Source organism: Vicugna pacos, chromosome 29 (genome assembly GCF_048564905.1).
Source record: "Vicugna pacos chromosome 29, VicPac4, whole genome shotgun sequence".
Lineage (NCBI taxonomy): Eukaryota > Metazoa > Chordata > Mammalia > Artiodactyla > Camelidae > Vicugna > Vicugna pacos.
In genome coordinates this window covers 13,855,463-13,874,930 of record NC_133015.1, presented here as the reverse complement: position 1 = coordinate 13,874,930, position 19,468 = coordinate 13,855,463, and the positions used below count along the sequence as shown (strand labels likewise).

Sequence of the window (19,468 nt, the reverse complement as noted above, 5' to 3'; positions counted from 1 at the left end):
ACATAGACAGACGGCTGAAGGAATTATAATTAAGTCTAAAGCTTTGAAAACTAGTAAGAGACAATCCCCTAGAAGTTAATCTATTGATGTAACATGCTATGTGCACACAACACGAGGAAGAAATCTCACACACTCACGCACAAGAGAACTTAAGAACCAGAGTACAACTACCCTTGGGAGATGTCCTTATAATGAAGTCCTTTTGTCATCAAAGCCTATGCCATTGGTCCTTTTACAGCTCTGCTGTTGGCTGGAGAATGGTGTCCTCCAGTCATGAAAACACCAACACGACAGTAGAGGCACCCATGTCTAGTACAAAGGTTTTAGAAAAGGCACCAGCAGATGATGGGAATCATCTATTCTCTCTCTCTTGAGTGATACAGTGATTTGAAAACCCAGGCTCTGGACTCAAATAGAACTTGACTCAAATACCAGATCAGATACCAGTGGTACTAATTACAAACCACGTGCCTTTCAACTTGGTATTTAACTTTCCAAGACCCAGTTTTCTCGTGCATAAAATAGCTATAGTACCATCGAAAAGACTACAATTTACATGTAGCCTAGCAGTTAATAGATACAGAGTACTTAGTAAGTTCCAAGCACGTTACAAGTTTTACTTATCCTTACAGCAAGCCTGATACAAGAGCTGCTCTTATGCCCATTTTACAGATGAGGAAACTGAGATACACAGAAGCTAATGTGCCCGAGCTCATACAGCTGGTAAATTACAGCTGGGATTCAAACCCAGTGACTTAACCATTATGTTGGCAATCTCAAAGGATTTTCTAAAGATTAATGAATCACAGAGAATGGTCAGCTTAGTGACTAACAATAGGCTATTCCCCCAAATTAGCCATTATTATTATTAACTAGCAGCAGGCATGTGAAAATTATTTTCATATACTACATACGCAAATATTAACTTTTAAATTTTTTTCATTCTTTCATAGTTTTTGCTAAAGAACAGTTTAAAAGAGGCCAATTCTGTGGCTATACACAAACTCTAAAACGTCATTTAGAAACTCCCTTCCTCCCAATGTCCCTTAATCATTCAGAAACTAAAACATCTGCAGAAGATAAACAACAATAAAATTAGATTATCATTTTTTCTATTGACAACAAAATATCTGACCACAAATATATAAACATAGCTTTTAAAATGTAGCCTCAAGCCATAATTTTGTACACATTCATTTGAGCTTATATATTTCTCATAAATAAGATTTTAAAAAATACTCTAGTTGGATATAACTATTTTACTAAATTAAAATTATAGTGAGGAAAACAAATTCAGATAATTTGTGTTCTAAGCTTTGTAGAAATGATAAAGCAACTTTAAAATAACTTCTGATAATAGAAATTTGTAAAATTGAATTAACCTATCATCCTAAAATATGCAATGCACAATTAAATCCATCTTAACATGCAGAAAACTTAGCCACCTAACTCAAGATTGCATCTCTTATCATCTTGGAAATCTGATATACCAATTCAAAATTACTATTTGAATTACCATCAGAATTCCTGAAACCCTGTTTGGAGTGAAGATTCCAATTGCATCTGGTTTTATGTCACTTAAAGGCAAATTCCTCTACTTTAAGACAAGTTTAGCTTCTTCCTGAGTTTGAATCTAAATTTACAGTAGAAAAAGCTCAGAATTAGAGCTCTTAGTTCTGCTCACTCACACCTCTTTTTTGCCCTCCCCCATCCCTCACCCCCAGACAACCAAAAATAAACACTCAAACTAGCAATATATGAACTGACCAATCTTAGGCTCCCATGGACTTAAGACAACCAGAAAAAACAAAGATGGAAAGAATCACTGCTTTGCAAACAAGGCTTTAATTAGGTCCGCAAATAAAAACCCTTTTACTGCTAGAGCCCTGAGTCCTTCTGAAGAAATGTGTCCCACCTAATTCTCACACTTAAACACAACACAAACATCAACGCGCAGCCTCTACTAAAGAGAAGCTTGAACATACACCCACACGTTGGAAATCTTCTCCGATTAGATGCTGCAATATTTGTCTAAGAGAAACATTACCCCCCAAAAGCCTATGTCTTAAAAATGATGCTTTAACAATCTCTCTAATAAGAAATTTCTCTTCCATCCTGTCCTGGAAGACAAACTGCCCCAAAGACTAGGAAAAATAGTGAAAAGAAAAGCCACAAATGATATTTTCATAACCATTCCATCAGTCTCTCCAGGTCAAGCTTTAATTGTTTAATCGTAACTAAGATATTTATTAATTCATCTGGAAACATAGCACTTCTAACAGTGCTTTTCCGAATGCAAGTCAAGCATTTAGGTATGCTATTTTATATTTTTTGCTTATTTATGTTTTCTATTTCAAAGATTTATAAAGTGGGTGAAACCAACTGTTCACTGCACCAGTAACGATTCACAGGAGAACTTGGAATCAAATACAAAAATATGAAGAGTTGCAGCTTTTGAAATAGGAAACATTAAAACAACGATTCTCACTAAAGAACATTTCAACTAGGAAATTTGAAAAAGCAAAATGTTTGAGGCTGTAGCTCAGTGTCTGTCCTTATCCCTTAGATGAACCATGAAAAGAGACACTAGCCTGTGAATACAGAACCTACAAACACTGAGTCTTATGATAATTTGGCAGCAGACTTAAGAAGAAACTTAATATTCTCTGCCTCTCCACTCCATTCCCTTCTTGTTTGTTCTTCAGATGAAGTTATGGGTTTTGATACAGGAGATTTTCATGTTTTCTTAGCCTCATTATAGGAACAAGTGGTTGCAGGAAATTGGGGGGAAAAAAGGCTCTGGTGAAAGAAGACAGTCTATAAAAGTGGAGGCAGGGCCAACAACTGTGTAAACTAAAGGGAAGCTTGGTTGATCTAATTAAGGAGACAATTCCAATTGGGCCACAGTGAAGTCACTTAAAATCAGTCATGGCAGAGATAGGTAGAAATACTCCTTATGGAGTTAGGAGAGGTGATTGATCTTTTAAACATGCTTTGAAATGTGAAGAAATTTCTTGTTCTTTCATTCCTCCAGTTCATTGGTAAACACTACTGGTTGCAAAATAAATAAGATTTCAAAGAAAGAATAGGAAAATCCATAATGATCATATCCCAGGAAAGCTGGCCAGACACTATGAATTTGCTGATTTTAAGCTCGATTCCTCTAGTGGTGACTGAGAGAAATGATACAAATGCATTATGCAACATGTAAGTAGCATGAGAAATTGATTCACAAACTTAATAATAGCCCAGAACTTTCTGATATTGTTTGCCCCTGAATAGGCATGTAATATAGATGGTGAAATTTTGGGTCCATACTTTCGAACTGCAGACTAAAATAAAACTGAACACCCCACTAGATTGACTAAAATCCCATGTAGTCTTTGGATAATTCATATTGATATCTTTCAACTTCACTTTCTAAACACCCTAATAACCCTTGCAAAGTTCACCAGTGCAGGATGCCTGGAAACAGAGTGAGATGAGTACCTGGGTACTTGTCTGAAATGGGTCTAAAAAAAAATCCAGTTCTAAGGCATAAGGTAATTAAGATTTTCTTTTAGGGTAAGAAATAAGTTCCAAGTACTTCCCAGATTAATGGTTTGGCAGATGACACAATTCCCTAAAATATTTCATTATTTTGAATTTATTTTAGATATGCAAAAATCTTATCAAGTACATATTAACGTGCTATTAAGCTATTAAATGTAAATATTCAGAAATATTATCATTTCGCATGCCCTTAAAACACAAGCCACACATCATTCACACAAAGCCATCCAAGGGGGCGGCCCCCAGCACATGCTCTGTTTCAATATTGCCTGGTTCTTATTTTGTAGGAGACAATTTGCCAGTAAGTTGATGACAAAATGAAAACACCTTATACCTATTTCATTTTTTAATATATAAGAAAATTAGCAATTATAATTTCATAATTACACCTACCAACATGTATTGGTATTAAGCTGAGTAATCTAGCATACTTAATCTTTTTTTATTTTTAAGTCACTTTAAATAAGTGTCCCATTTGGACTTCACAGTGATGAGAATGGCTGTTAAAGGTTTCCACCTATGGTCCCCTGATGCTGCCCTCAGGGGCCGCCCTGCATGCTGACACTGGCGTGGGGCCGGCCAGTGCAGGGTCTGCCGTGGTCTGTGTGCCTGCACACACCAGGCCACACCGAAGCAGTCAGGCTCACACCTGAAGCCACATTCCAAAGGAGAAGAAAAAAGAACTGCTTGCATTTATTTGCTCTATAAAATCTATTTAAATGCTAGAATGACATTCCTATAAATAACTTAAATTTCTTTTTGATTGCCCATCGAAATGGGAAGAAAAGTGTTTCAGATGAAAAGGAACCTTATTCAGGGATTCCTTTTAGCTAGGTCAGCAAAGTTTTTACTTTTGACAGTGACCATTTTTCATAAATTATTTACTCAAAAAAGAAAACACAGACTCCTTAACACGTAAAAGCACTCACTGTTGCTACAAAAGTTATTTTATATTGTGTCTATTATCATAAATTATGTATCGTTGTTTCAAAAAGGCTTCGCTAATACATACTGGGATACTACACCAAACAACTTTATGGCATTTAGTTTTGTTTATTTTTAAGAACTGAGATAAAAGATCAACACGGTGATTGAGAAAAAATGATGGTTAAGGGTTTTGTGAATGGATGGAATTCTAATATAGATAATGTATTGAACGTCTAGTGAAACTTATGTTCTAAGTTCATCAAGGTCCTAAGGCTTAATAAGGAATAAATAAGCAAAAATATCACCTGCAAAGAATTTTTCAATAGGCTAAAGTAGAAATAAATACAATGCAATATATAACATATCCACCTAGCTGGTGAAATTTAAAAACATGCATAGGACCTAAATAAATGTGCATGACAGCTAACAACACATACAAATAGCTTTATCTATATGTTTAGACTTAGGTATATACAGGTATGTATGGATTAAAGTAGGTATTTTTATTTACATAAATATTCATACGTATTAATTATACAAAAATAATTGTAACAGTACTATGTTTGAATAAGCTACTTAATCTCTGAGAAAGTAAATTAATTTCACGTTATCTTCCAAATCAGGTTGTATATTTATAAACAATAAAGGTTTTTTTTTTTTTTACTTATTTATATTTTAATGGCCAAAGCCACAAGAACATTAGGCACACAAATTGTTTTATTGATATTTAAAAACAACCCAGCCCAATGTTGCATTTAAACAAATTTGGTTATATTTAGTAACAAAGGGAAAGTCAAATAAAGGAAACAATTCCAAATTTTCATTGCTTAGATAGCAAAACAACTGCAAATTGATACTGTGCTGTGGAGAACGAGCAACAGGAAGATAAAACACACTCAAAGGTTAAACATGTCATGCACACATACACAGGTGTACCATGTATACATATGCGTCTATGCAAAATAAAGCCAGTCTACGTAATGTTACAATAACGTGAGCCCCTGAGGGTGAATACTGATTCATAAGTCAAACTACCTAAACAAGAAATGGAATAGTAGTTGCATGGATGTGACAACCGAAATCATAACCATCTGAAAAACAGTGTATATTGATGAAGAAACAAAGTGCAAAGTAAACAGTGAGAAGGCAGACACTCACCTTCGGTGCCATTGGGAGTCATGGAATTACTATTTATATGAGAGTTATCGAGTTTGGGGGATTCACTACTACCACTCAGACGGCTATGCGGGCTGGTTAGATCCTGCATTTCCATAGACCTAAAGACAAGAAGCCTTCCGTTTGACAGATGTACCAAATTCATAACAGCACTCTTTAATGCGCTAACGACTTCACACCTTCTTTGAAACACATTCGCACAGAAGTCCCATTGTATCTCTTTTCTTAGCCTCAAAATAGTTCATCTTACATTTTAACTTCAGTCATCCTTTCATAACGTGTATTATTAAAAATGTCACTGGCCTTACCTATCCAGCCAAACATTCATATGGAGATTTTTTTGTTTTTAAATCTCTTTTTCTCTCTTAGATAGCTCGTCAAGTCACAAGATCTAAGGAGACAATTTCACCTATCTTTATTCCCAAAGAAAACATGCAGTCATGCTTTGTGTTCTGTATTGGGGGGAAAAAAAAACAAACCCAAGATATTATTTTTTCTAAAAGAAAAGTAAAATTGAAAAAAAATCACTTTTCTATGGAATCTGTTTCATCTAATAAATTAGCACTAGGTACTCCCTTATAATTTACCGCCCAATTGTAATTTAATGGGTCTCCAAACCAAATAAAACACTTGAAGCCTACAGTCCAGTGACAGGGAATGAGATAGCCTTGATGCATGTGTTTACTCTGGCAAACTGCTTAATTGTTCCTCTGTTTCCCTTGAAACAAATGCAGCATTAAAACATTATGATGCTGGCTCACTTGTTTGCTTTGTGGATTACATACAGCGTGCCCAGCTGAGGCGGGATGGGCCAGCATTCAGTGAGTCCCCTGGAACACTGCTCTCGGAGTACCTCAGCTGTCACTTACTCGGGGAAGTAAGATCAATTCCACTTCACTGCTAAAACTGGGCATTTTCACAACACAAAAACAGCAAAACGCCCCCCCTGAAAGTTCTTCGACTCGGCAGTTTCATAGTCTCTCCAAGGTACAGAAGCCACTACTCATGCTCACAGTTTCAGAACCAGCCATTTATAGTTCATCTTCTATTAATGAAGAGAGGGCTTTTCTGTTTTCTGACAGCCAAGTGTTAGAAAGTCTGAGGCCCATTCACTTTATTTTAAACTTTATGTGTTTTTCTTAAAAAGGAGGGGTTTATTATTACATGTATGAAGACAAGACTGGCTGCTCCTTAGCCCAACCATGTCAATAAAAGCTAGTCATTTTAATTCGGAGGTTGCACTTAAACTGACTGTAAACACCGGTTTTTAAAATGGCTTAACATGAAACCATTTTACTTCTACAGTGAGGTTTTACTTGCCCAAATCTTCTGAATTCAAACGAGAAATGGCTAAAAATCCAATTTCTGTCTCCTAATTCTCATTACACATTCACAGATTTCTTAACACCAGGAACCGTTTTCAAACCCAAGCTCCTAGTCCCTTTCTACACAGTTAAAATTTTCTCTACAAGCACATACACACACACACACACACACACACAAACTGTCAAGTAATTTCCAACCGAAGCTGTGGCTATTAATAGAAATAATTAAGAAATACTAGACAAAAATAGATAGGGGTCACAGAAAGGTAATCTCCCCAAATGTCAAATATCAACAATCTCCTTACCTGCAACTTGAGGAAACAGCAACATCTGAACTGGTTTGAGATGTTTGCACCTGTGATCAGGGGTAAAAAATCAGAAGCTGTTGTTACTCTGCTTCAGTGTCAGCTCTTAATTATACAGAGCACATGGCTGAGGACGACAATGCTCTCTTTTAACCAAAAGAGAAAAAGGAGGATACTGCAGCGGTGAAAGGCATATTGTCTTTAAGTTGAAGCCTCCACTGTTGTTTCCTCCTCCAGGTCTACCCTCCTCCTCCCCTTGTCAGGGGGGGAAGGCAGCCAAATGACGGGATAGTGATTCATCACTGGCCTATGACAGCTGCAAACGGGATTACCCCTCCCCCAATCAACATGCAAAGCAGCCTTACCCAGGCAGCTTGGAAAAGGTGCTTGGAAAAAAATAGCTATTAGCAAAATGAGCGTGTTTCACAGCAGCAGTTCAAGCATTAACCCTCCAGCATCCTCAGAAGATCTTTCATCTTCTGCTATCACCCGCTGAAATAGAGTTCCCGCCCACGCCTTTGACTCCTGACAGTTCTTATCCTTATCGTGGTGGTTTTCTCCTATATTTACCATTGGTCATTTAGCATTCACTAAAACAGCTTCTGGGCAACTTTCAGGCGATGCCGGGACTAAATTCGGGATGGCCAAGGCGAGTTCTCATCCCTGAAGTCCCACAGTTGAGCACTGGGCTTCATCTACCCAAGCAAATTTAAAATGCAGTTCATTTTAAAATTCAGTGAAATCCATCAGTGCCTGGTGCAAGAGAAAAAGCAGTTTGCTTTTCAATTTCCCATCTTTTAAACCAGGAGCGAGAATGCACAGTTTAATAATCAATTCACTGTCTCAGTTTGCCAGAGTTTTGGTCTCATTTGCCTCCAGATGAATCTGTATCTGGGATTTCACTGAACAACTAACTTAACACGCAGGCTTTGCTAGTCACTGCCCTTCCTCCAGAGGCAGCACAAACTGCCAGCAGGTGACAAGCTCAGGTGAGGGTGGGCTGCTGGCTCACAGGCTCAGGCTAACGCCCGTTTCCAAAGTAAAGAGCATTCTGCATAACGTTTAAAATGATTCAGAATTCCAAATCCTTGATGTGCATTTTCATTCAACCTGAACTAGCATCAATTAGGGTTATAGAACAAAGATGAAAACTGAAGCATCTCAAATGGCATTAAAGTTATCCAGCCAAATTTCTTCTATTGAGTCCTGTTATTTTTTAATTATGATTTATGAAATTAAGAAGTACTACCTTTTTGGCAAGAATAAAGCATTGTTAAAGTCTAAATATCTCGGTGTAATGTTACATGAAATTTCTAGGTATATTTTCCTATAATATGTGCAAGACAAAAAGCAATTTTTAAGAGATGTCTGCATAGTCAATGAAAATTTAATTTTAATGCCTGTAGATAGGTCATTTTGTGATAACAGCCTTCTGTAATTTTTGTTAAAATTAATGTTCTTACACAAGACTGAATGTTTTCCTTCAGAAACTGCAGCATATACCTCAAGGATAAATTTTTTTTTCCTTTTTTCCACTTGTATACACCTGGAATAAATTATAGGTGAGAACTAACTTAGTTTTAAGAACTCTCTTGGCTTAATTATGTGAAAGACTATGTAAAACACACTTTCTGTTAAATGTTAAAATACATTCCTATTTTAGTATTAGCTAGAGACTATAATCCTAGAAATATAATTTTAGTTTCATTGTATACTTTGAAGGTCTGATTATATTTGAGATTTTACCTATCGTATTTAAATTTCAAAGTCAATCTGTTAATAAAAAGATTAACTTCAAAATAAGAATTATTCTAACAGGTTTTCTCACTGAAAAAAAAAATGCATTCTCACAACATACTTTTTTAACGCTGGCTCGACTCGGTCTGTACTGTACTTGGTGCACCACAAGTTTTGATTCTGTATCCATGATCCTCATTTCATTAAGTGTACTTCAGATATATTCTTTTGTGTCTCAGGGATTATTTAAACCATGTGTTGTGTGTTACTGTTTTTAAAAATGACTCTTTAATCAAAATAACTTTAAAACAACTAATCCTCACTTAGGCTGGTCAGCTGAATCCACATCGTGGTCCAGGAAAAATAAATCTACTCTCAAGAATGCGAATGCAGACAACAATTAGACACAGATGTGAGCAAAATTAGTTACAGTTTACAAAATGCTACACTTCACATGCTTTTAGTTTTTTATGTGTAGTACAAGATTACAGTGCAGTGAGGAAACATACTCTTGTAATGACTTATCTAAAAAGAACACCTATTTCTGATGGGCTTTGATTTTCTCTTCTGTTTGACAATATCTCTGGAAGTTTCTGGGTTTTAAAGTCTAAAAACGTAACGTGTTGCAAAAAATAATTAATGAGGCACGTTTCCATTCAAAGGAGAAAAACATTATTTCATGGTTTTCAGAAAAAGGCTGCTGGGCATTCAGTAAGCTCACATTTTCTGCTTTCCATCCCTAAACCTAATATGTTTCTTGTCTTCTCCTAATCTGGTATTTTTAATTCAAATGCTCCTGTGAGTGCAAAACTATTTCCCGTAACGTTATAAATGGTCATCTTATATTACAATGAAGTCATTTCACTTTAATGCTTTTTAAAACTCTTTGTATAGAACGCCCCGTGTAGCGTACTGACAGAGTTGTGAAAATACAAAGAAAACAAGATAGCAGGGCTTCTTAGAATTTAAATTCAGGAATCCTAAAGGAGTAACTTTGACTTCTGATTAGTTAATGAGGTCTTTTAAGTTTGCCTTTTTTTCTAATTAAATTTATAATTCTTCACAGATGTAACTTTTGTTGATGTTCAATTTGTCTCTCTCATTTTGTTAAACCTCACATAGTACTTCGCCAATCCATTGAATAGCCACATTAAATCTGTTAATACCATGCTCTTCAACCCCCGAAATTATTTCCAGAAGGCAAACTTGCTTTGAGAGATCATCAAACAAGACTTAAGGTACACATTTTATCACATTTTCCCTACCACAGAGATCAGGATGCAGAGCAAAATTCATGACTTTTGCACTGTTTATTATACTTTGCTAAATTACAAATCAAAAGCATCTGACAGAAGATCATGGATGAAGCCAAAAAGTTAATAATGTTCTGTGAAAAGTAAACTGTAAATGGAAAGGGATTCTAAATCTCAGCAGCAGAGAGCAAATAAAATGTAGGTACTTGTCTAAATTATGGGTTTTCCACTGGCTTTTTTTGCTTGCTAGAAGCAATTTTTATAAAATGACTATAATTTTAAACTTTTTTTTTCAAACTAAAAAGAAATTTTCAAAGTGAAAGTACTGAACTTTTCTAAATAAATAGACTTGGCAGGCGAGCTGGTTTTGCCCAACCACAGATCAACCTGAGTCCTCCCAAATTTGAAAGACAATGGCAATTTTCTAATCAGAATGTATTTTATAGCAAAAAAAAAAATGTGCCTCAGGCATAGATCTGCTTTTAAATCGGAATATATTCTTGCTAAAAAGCTCCTTAATCAATATTCCCAAGTACGGTGTCAATGATGTAATAAAAACCTAAACCTAACAGTGAAATGAACTTCCAGGAAGAGGTAGATGTCTTTTAAATGTTTAACACTTACCTCCTTCTTTATCTAAGACTCCAAAAAATTAATGTTTTAATACTCTTTACAGATTTTTAATGTACTATACGGTATCACTGATTCAAGTGACTTGTTTAAAGAAAATGACAAAATAGAGTCCCCGTGAAGACAAAAACAAGTATTTAAACAACGTTGATTCTACCTATAGACTGAAAAGATTGTTTTCAAAAGTAGCATTTATTTAAGATGCTGAGTGAAATACTTTTGATATCTTATTAAATGGAAGAAAAGGTTTTATTCTCGCTGCAAGGTTTTTTTTTTTCTTTCAATGTATTCTTATAAAATACATTTTCACAGTCAAATGGAAATTTTCTTTTCAGAAAATCATTTATTATGTCTACAAAACTCCCAGAGCAGTTGACTTCCCTTTGCCATTCTAAAGCTGAACAGTGGCTCAATTAGGCTTTTCTGTCTGTCACCGCGAAGAATTTTCAGGATTGAAAATCCAGGGCTGTTTGCTCACTTACTGAACACTTTGGGCCTTAGGAGAACTCAAGCAGCGAGAAAGTCAAATATCAAATATTTGATAATGCAAAAAAGCATGACTGTTCGTGGATGCATGTCTTCAAATCCCAAACAGTGGGCAAAAAGACTCACACCCACCTAAAATAAAACCTACTCTGAAAGACACATTGAGCAAACAATCCCCAGCCTATAAAACTACACTATGTGCTTAACTAGCGACTTTTCGTACCCCTTGTCATTTTAAGAAATGAAACCTAAAAACGCTTGTCTACGTGCAATGACAGCTCTGAATTTATTGAATGCCCGCAAATGCTGTGCTTAAATGTGTTCAAAAACTCCTCCCAAGAAATATAAGCCTATGAGTCATGAGCAATTCGTATACTGATTCAGAATGACAAATATTTTAAATGGTAATTCAAAAGTTTAAGAGCCTTGTTTTTAATTTCAAGGTCCATTCAAGTCATATTAAGTGTCAATAAGTGAGAAATACATTAACTAGGCAAATGTTTATTATTTCACCTTTTGAAGATGAGCCTGTTTAATATGTTTGGGAAATCTGTTTATTGAAACAAAAGGATTTCCTTCCTTAAAAAGTGGTTTCAATTTATTTCTGTTATCTGTTGTCCTTTGAAAATGTTAATTCCTTCCTCATCTTCTCAAATCAAACTACAATATGTAGGAAAAGTTATCTGTGTGTTGCAATGGATAGATACATTTACCGCTTTAATCAATATCAAGGAGTTACAGCCGAGGTCTGTGCAGAAAAGAGATATAAACTAACCTCCCTACAAGAAAAGAGCCATGTATTATATTTATAGAGAGCACAACAAAATTGTTAACAATTAATTTGTAATTACCTCTTAATGATTCTAATCGCTCAGCTAATTTGGGGGTTAAGAACTTATACTTTTATGATGCAACTCTGTGGCTAATAAAGCACTAAGTACAAAGTGTCATAATCTTCCCCACGCCCTAATGTTTTTATTTTAAAACAAATCAAAACAATAACTCAAAGCGCTCCGGTTATCTTGGGCTTTGCCCACAGGACAGCTGTTGTCACTCGCTACAATTTTTCAAACAGTCAGCTTGTACTTACAGCGCTTACATCTGCTGCATCCACCAGTTTAATGTGCTCCTCCGAATTTTCTGGTTTAGCAAACCTCCATTCCTGACATAGTTTTGCTCCTGGATCAGGACGCGGGAGGGCTTTTAGGAGCTCTGAGCGGAGCCCGGCGCTTCTGGAAGCGGAGCGCGTCTGCGGGGGGACGCCCGGCCGCGGGGACGGCCGCCTGGCCGCTGCTGCAGGCTCGGGCTGCCGGGCGACTGAGCGCGGACGCTCTCCCCCGCGAGGAAACCGCCACACCGGACGGCAACAGGAAGGCTTAGAGTCGGAAGTGGCACTGGAGAGTTTCTACCTCGCCCCAGACTCGGAGCCATCGGCTCCCACCGTTCTGCTTGGTAACCGCCTTGAGCCCTGCGCTCTCTCCCCACTAAAGAGCAGCAGCAGATAGCATCTGAGAACCCCAGACAAAGAAACGGCACAATCTCACCCCTCTTGGATTTGTTTGCGCAGCCTTGTAGGTCTGCCCGTGGAGCCTCGGGGCTTTTCTTGTTTTTGCAACGCAAACCACAGCTATTCTCTTGTCCTAACCTTATTGGTTTAAATGCAACAATTGAAGGAGCACTGCTCTCTCTGACTCAACCTTGCTGCACAGGAAAAATTTATTATGTAAATGAACGCGCCCCATGCTATCTGAATAAACAGCTGTGTGAGAATCACTTCTCCGAGACACTGTCAACACAGAGCTCTGCTGCAGCAGCTACCAATTACGAGCTTCGGGAGTAGTTACACGTTATCTTTCATACTTTTCCAAAACTTTTTTTTTTTTCCCCGGGCCCTGAAACTTGGGGAACCGATACTTCTCAAAAACTGTTTTCCTGAACGTAACAACAGGTCTGGGGAAAATAAAAAATAGGATAGCCATTTCCCTATTAAGTAAGTAAAGGGAGCGAAAAAGCAAACGTGTAAGCTATTATCAGTTTAACAATGAAAGCCTGACTGTTAAATCTGCGAGGATCTCCAGAATGGCAAATTTTACATGAACAAGTTTTTTTGGATATGAACCAGGTAGCATTTCACCGTTGATATTTTAAAATGATTTTGGGGGAAAGGATTTATTTTATCTAGGACCCTTTCTTTACAGTCTGTTCTTTTAAAAACATTCTAACTAAACTCAGAATCTATGCATAATAATCTATAACACCTAGAGAGTCGAGCTCTTCCGATTATGAGTAAATTACAGCTTCAGTTTAAGATATTTACTTACTATCATGTTTTAGGCAAATAAAGGACTTCAGTTATTAGATCAATGACTTAACCATTATATTCATTTCAAATATTTAAAGAAGGCATCACTTACATGCCTAATTATCATATTTATATTCACCAGCCCTATACCATAGTTCAAATACAAATGTTTATTTTTGGTGCTATTCACTCATCATAACCAAATTTGTACTCTCAAAATAGAACCTTTATACACACTGGATTTTTCCTTAAAACTGTTTCATTATTAACAATGATACTATTTTATGTATCTGGTCTTTTTATTTGTAGAAATAAGCATCTTTTTCGTTAAGGGTCTTGGCTTGGTATGAGAAAAGGGTTTTAAAGTCACAGTAACTTCTTAAACGACTTTATAATACATTTTCAGATCATCAACTTATAAAGATAGACACAGTCTTGCCTTTACTTTGCTAATTTGTAAATGAAAGCACCATTCCAAGGTAAACAGAACAAGAAGGTTCTAATGACCAAAATTCAATATGGACTTCACCCCACCTCCCCTAGAAAGGATGCTAATCTAAATTCCTCAGAGGAGAACACTTTGTCAAACCTAAGAGACAGCTTAAACTGCAAACTCACCTTGGATTTCATTTTGTCTGGTACTGGCAAGGAATCAAGGGCCAGGCATCTACCATATTTGGGAAGCCAGGTCAAAAATCAGTTGATTGCTATTGGATCTGTTCATACATGCAGCCGAAATAGAACTAGGTTACCACCTACCCCACTTTCTCAGACCAGAAGTTATCGGTTATTCAATACACTAAGGGATATCTGCAGAAAATAAAATACAGCACATAATGGAGGTCTCTAGTGCTGTGAGACAAAATGTAATGATACATTGTGATATCAAACACTCACACAGTAACTGCTTTTGCTATCATATTTATTTTTAAGCTCTATAAAATATAAAATTTGAGCTGTTGGTTGAAGAATTCAACCCTGTTTGAAACTTTCCATTAAGGCATTGTGCCCAGGCTTCCCATAGTTTAAAAATTATTTCAGATATAAAAAGGCAAAATGTTATTTTTCTGATCCATGAAAGATGATATTGGCAAATCCAGAAGGCACAAACTGGATGACGTCAACACAGTAGGAATATCGTGTAAAGTACCTGACTTTTGTATATCATCGCCTACATTATAATCAAATTTATCATGTTATATTGGTTTTTATATTGAAATTTAATTATTTTTATTTATATAACCAAACCGTAACCATTAAAGGCATGATGCATGTAATAATGAAGAAAATGATGAAAAGCACGCTGAATGTAATGTGAGCACTAATTGATATGACATAGGTCATGCTGCATCGTTATGTAACTAAGAGCTTAGTCATTGGCTAAAAGGAATATCCCACTACATGTATCCCACTTCTAAATGCTTTCCTTTTCCTGCAGCAAAATTAGATGGCTTAAAAACAATCACATGCTTATCCACAAATTTTGTCTAGTTACTACTTCTGAATATCAAATATGTACTAGATATCATGCAACTTACACCAAAATAAGTTATCTTCTGATGAACAGCTAAGACATAAGCCATTACTAAGAAGACCCAGTTTCTAGTGTAATTCACTAACCAGAATAACATAACTTAACTATATCCTTTAAGGACCAAGGTGCTCCCCAAATAAAGTCAGACACAAAACAACAGAAATTAGGAAAATGTGCTGCAAATTTGCCATTAGTAAAGGCAAGTCATAATAGAAAACATTACTATCTGATATTTCCTGGAAAATTTTCAACACATAGACATATGAATAGGAATTTAAAAAAATTCTAACATGCCTTTTCCCCACTAAAGCAAAAAATTAATGTCATCTGGTAAAGGAAAACACTTGGAATAGTCAATTGTAACAAAATGTCGACATACCCTCAAAAGGACACTTTCCTTCATAAACCTCCAAACAAGTTTTATCATACAGAGTAAGCTGGCCAGATATGTGTCTGGTTATATAGAAGCCTGCAATTTTGATAGAAGTTGTTAGTGCTGTTCAATTAACAGAGAAGTTTAAATAAAAGCATGATTTCAAAAATAAACAAACATGCCTAATTAAAAAAGAAAAAGAGAGAAAGGTAGATAGAAGGGACCCATTAGAACAATCTACAAGGTTAAATCAGAACTTTTCCAAAATGACATGAATCAACGGTTGATTAACCCAATTCAATATAACAAACACTGAGAAAGCAAAGGATAAAACACGTGTCCCTTTCCCGTTTTCCATTCCAGTAACAATAATACAATTCTTGAGTAGTCGTGAAGTTTCCAATAAAAGATAGGCTTAGAAATTTTTCTCTTCTATTTGTGTTTACCTTTAAATCATTTTAGAATTAAGCATGCATGCTTTACCTGGTCCAGTGTAAACCATCTCTTATCTCTCTGTTTCTACCACTCTTTAGGAAGATTATAACTTAAGAATAATGGCATAGTAAGTTCCAAAATATACTTAGCACTTAAGGACCAATGCTTTTCCTTTGAAAGCAAAATCCTAGTTATTATTTCTTCCATATTCTTAAAATCCATACTGTCTGGAAATAGTCAACATTTTGCGATTTAAACTGTTCAAAGTAGAACAGCAAATGGAATATTTCAAAATATTGTACTTCTAGTGCTTCTGCTTCCAGATAACTCTCGTCACGGTCCATGCCATGGCTTGACATTGCTGGCTCTGTCCTGGACCCTTTGGAACAGTGTCTGGATGGTTGATATTACGATCCTTGCTGGCATCTGGAGTGGTCACTTCCATGACCTACTCTTTCCCCACTGGCACGAGACCTGCAATGAGGGCCCTGCTCCCAGTAGCCTTCTGCTGAAGCACAACCAAGGAAAACATCCTCTATTTATTTTAAGAATGATATTAAATTCCGCCAAACTGAATGTCTACCAGTGTTTTGCTAACTGTTTTCCAAACTCCAACATGAATAGTAGTTAACAGTACATTTAAGGAGGCAATTATTAACTATTCACTATACCATGGAAAATTCTTTTAATAAAAATGAGAGTCTTTATACCAACACAATATGGGCAATATAACCTACTTCCTGTGCCCCTAATAAGCACATTGGTTATTACACAGGACTAATAACCATTTCTTTACATAGGGTGGGAAACTTGTTATCATATGGAGAAATAACTGCCTATAGGATGTTTTCTTTTAATTGTTATTCTTAATAGAAAGTTTGAACAGCACTTCTTGAAACTAATAATGAAACGAGGGCAGTGGCAGATTTTTAAGGAGAGGGAATGGGATGATAGAGGTCCTTAACCTGAGAAAAATATGACAAATCAGGTTTTCTATTTTAAAATCAATTGTTTTTCCAAAATGGCAAACAGAGTTACTTTTTCTTTCTTCTGCCAAAGATATGTAAATAATTGGTCGTGGGAACATATGCTTATTCTGAGCAATAAGCTAGTTTGCTTTCTCACACTATAAAATGGATTTCTGTTGACATGAAGCCACCTAGAAACCCCAGATTATCTCTTCAATCTTTTTGTCCCTAAGCCATGGGCAAAACCAATCTTGTCAGCACCTCCCAATACCTTTAAGAGGATCTGGAAATTTGCCTTGTGTTTTCCAGGTTTCAGGACAGCTGAGTTTACAGTTTTTAAATTCTTCAGAAATGATGACTATGTCATGGAAGAAGGAAGGGAATGAGCATTTATTGTGTGCTTCCTATGGGCTAGGCACTGTGCTAGGCACTTCATATACAATCTTCATTCATTTTAACAAATAATGTAATAGCTTATCTATATGAATCCTATTTTCTTTTAATATGCTTTTCCCCTCACTACCTCTTTGTTCTGGAATCTGCCTTCTTTAGCACCATCAAAATTACCACTAAACAGTCGATGGAGCACTGGGACATCACAGTGTCCTGCTCATATCATCATTTTGGAGCAAGGTGACCCCTAGTAAAGCAAATAAGTCCAGAGAGGTGTGTGACATATTGAAATGATATATATTGGAATGGTATATTCAATATAGAATAGACATCCCCACTCTACAATGTCTGATTATTTACAAACACATATTGCAAGTTACTTTGCTGGTTCAGAAATCAAAGTACATACATTAAATGGTCAATAGAGGAAAAATGTGATGAATCCTTAAACTTGAAATGATCAAGTCAGGAGATGTATTTTTTTCTCATTATTTATCAGAAAAGGTGGATTATGTCCCTAAAGTAGAATTATAAATATCCCCAACTTTTTCTTTATAATAAAAAGAGCAGCTAAGGGTCTGAGTTTATAACAAGCAACTGTATGGACAGCTCTATCAACTTCTTCCCTTTTGTATTCCTTAATTTCATTTATCCAGTGTGATATTGCTTTGATCTCAATAGCTGTTACAGCATAAACACTTGATTTGTTCACCAAGGAAATAACTGCATACAGCACGCACTCCAAGTCTCCTTACGTATTTGGAGGTATAATTTTAAGTACTCGAAATCAAGAGGCTCTATTATTGTTAACAAAGGAATTGCCAGGAAGGGGACAAATGAAAAACCCAAACTGAATAAACTATAGAAATTTTTTCTTCCTTCAAACAGCATTAACTCCCCCCCCACCCCAGTCTCCCAAATCGGGGGGAAAAAAAAAAAAAAGAGTAACCTCTAAAGCTGTTTTAGACAGAAGGTCAGAATTCAAAGGATCGGTAACTTAATCCACAGTGCGCTGCAATCACATTGCTATTGGAAACACAGCCAGAAGCACCATTATTCTAGATGTTTTCATTCAGCAATGTCAATAGGTATACAACCTGGACGTTTCTCTCTACTGTAAAGGTTCAGGCTTACAGGCGATCAAGTTGCCTAGGGGTTTTGAGTTTTTCTTTAGAATTGCTGTAGAGTAAGGAAAAAAAAACAGAGCCTGCTTTACGTACTAAGGGAAACAAGAGCTTCAGTTGGTTCGAATACGGAGAGTACCTTTTTATGGCCGAACTGTAAATAACGCTTCAAGTCTTTTAGTCTTTAGATGCTCATAATTAATACGATTGCTTATTTGAGGTGGCTTGACATTTGGAGTATTAGACTGATTCTTTATATTTGTGGTTCATACTCTTTCAAAGGGGAAGTCTGGAAGCATCCCCTGCTTCTATCAGGAATTCTGTTTTACTATCATCAGTGATTTGGTTTACCTGCATCACAGAGTGAAACAGAGTCAAGGATCTGGGCTTTCCTGAACTCCTGTATTTTAAATGCGTATGATTCTTAAAAACAGTTGGTAGGGAGCTGTTGGTAGGGAGTTATAGGCTGGTGGCTTGTTTTCTTTAATCAATATGAGGGAAAACAAATAGTTTACCAAGAGGTCAGCCAGCCAGGAGAGGAGACCTCTACCACGCAGTTACCATCCACAGCCTCTGCTGAAAGATTCGCAAACCCCCGTGAGCTCTGGCCTCCTGGGAGAGCTGTTCACTTTCCTCCCTGTCCTTGCCTGAGAGGACAGATCCTCCTCACCAGCAGGAAGTGGCTGGAGAGGGCCACGGAGGAGGTGAAGGAGGGCCAGGACACAAAGTGGGAGAGAAAGGAGGAAGTTATTCAAGATGATAATCAGAAAGCCAGCTCAATCCGAGGCCTTTTTAAAAGAATAAATGTCGTGACTTAGACATTCTAAAGGGAAGAAAAAATGGTTTTAGATGTGCAGACTTTATGTGTTTTAAATTTACAGCCCTGTTACTAGGGCACCCATCACTTTAGGGAGGCACTGCACTTGATAAATTTTTAAAAAAATTTTA

The 19,468-nt window shown here is 36.5% G+C and overlaps 1 protein-coding gene across 9 annotated transcripts in view; it reads right to left on the bottom strand.

Annotated features, from left to right (window-relative positions):
- Positions 1 to 19,468, bottom strand: part of EYA1 (EYA transcriptional coactivator and phosphatase 1) — a 288,250-nt gene that overhangs the window by 130,226 nt on the left and 138,556 nt on the right. For 4 of the 9 annotated variants that reach the window (XM_072951809.1, XM_072951808.1, XM_072951810.1 and 1 more), the window contains exons 4-5: positions 7,286 to 7,335; positions 5,638 to 5,756 (exon numbers count right to left, since the gene is read on the bottom strand). In XM_072951809.1, coding sequence (XP_072807910.1) covers positions 5,638 to 5,752 — 115 coding nt within the window. In that variant the 5' untranslated portion in view covers positions 5,753 to 5,756; positions 7,286 to 7,335. Of the gene's footprint in view, positions 1 to 5,637; positions 5,757 to 7,285; positions 7,336 to 12,481; positions 13,048 to 15,606; positions 15,645 to 19,468 lie in introns of those variants that run through there. The other 5 variants (XM_031692254.2, XM_031692257.2, XM_031692256.2 and 2 more) reach the window with 5 other exon arrangements.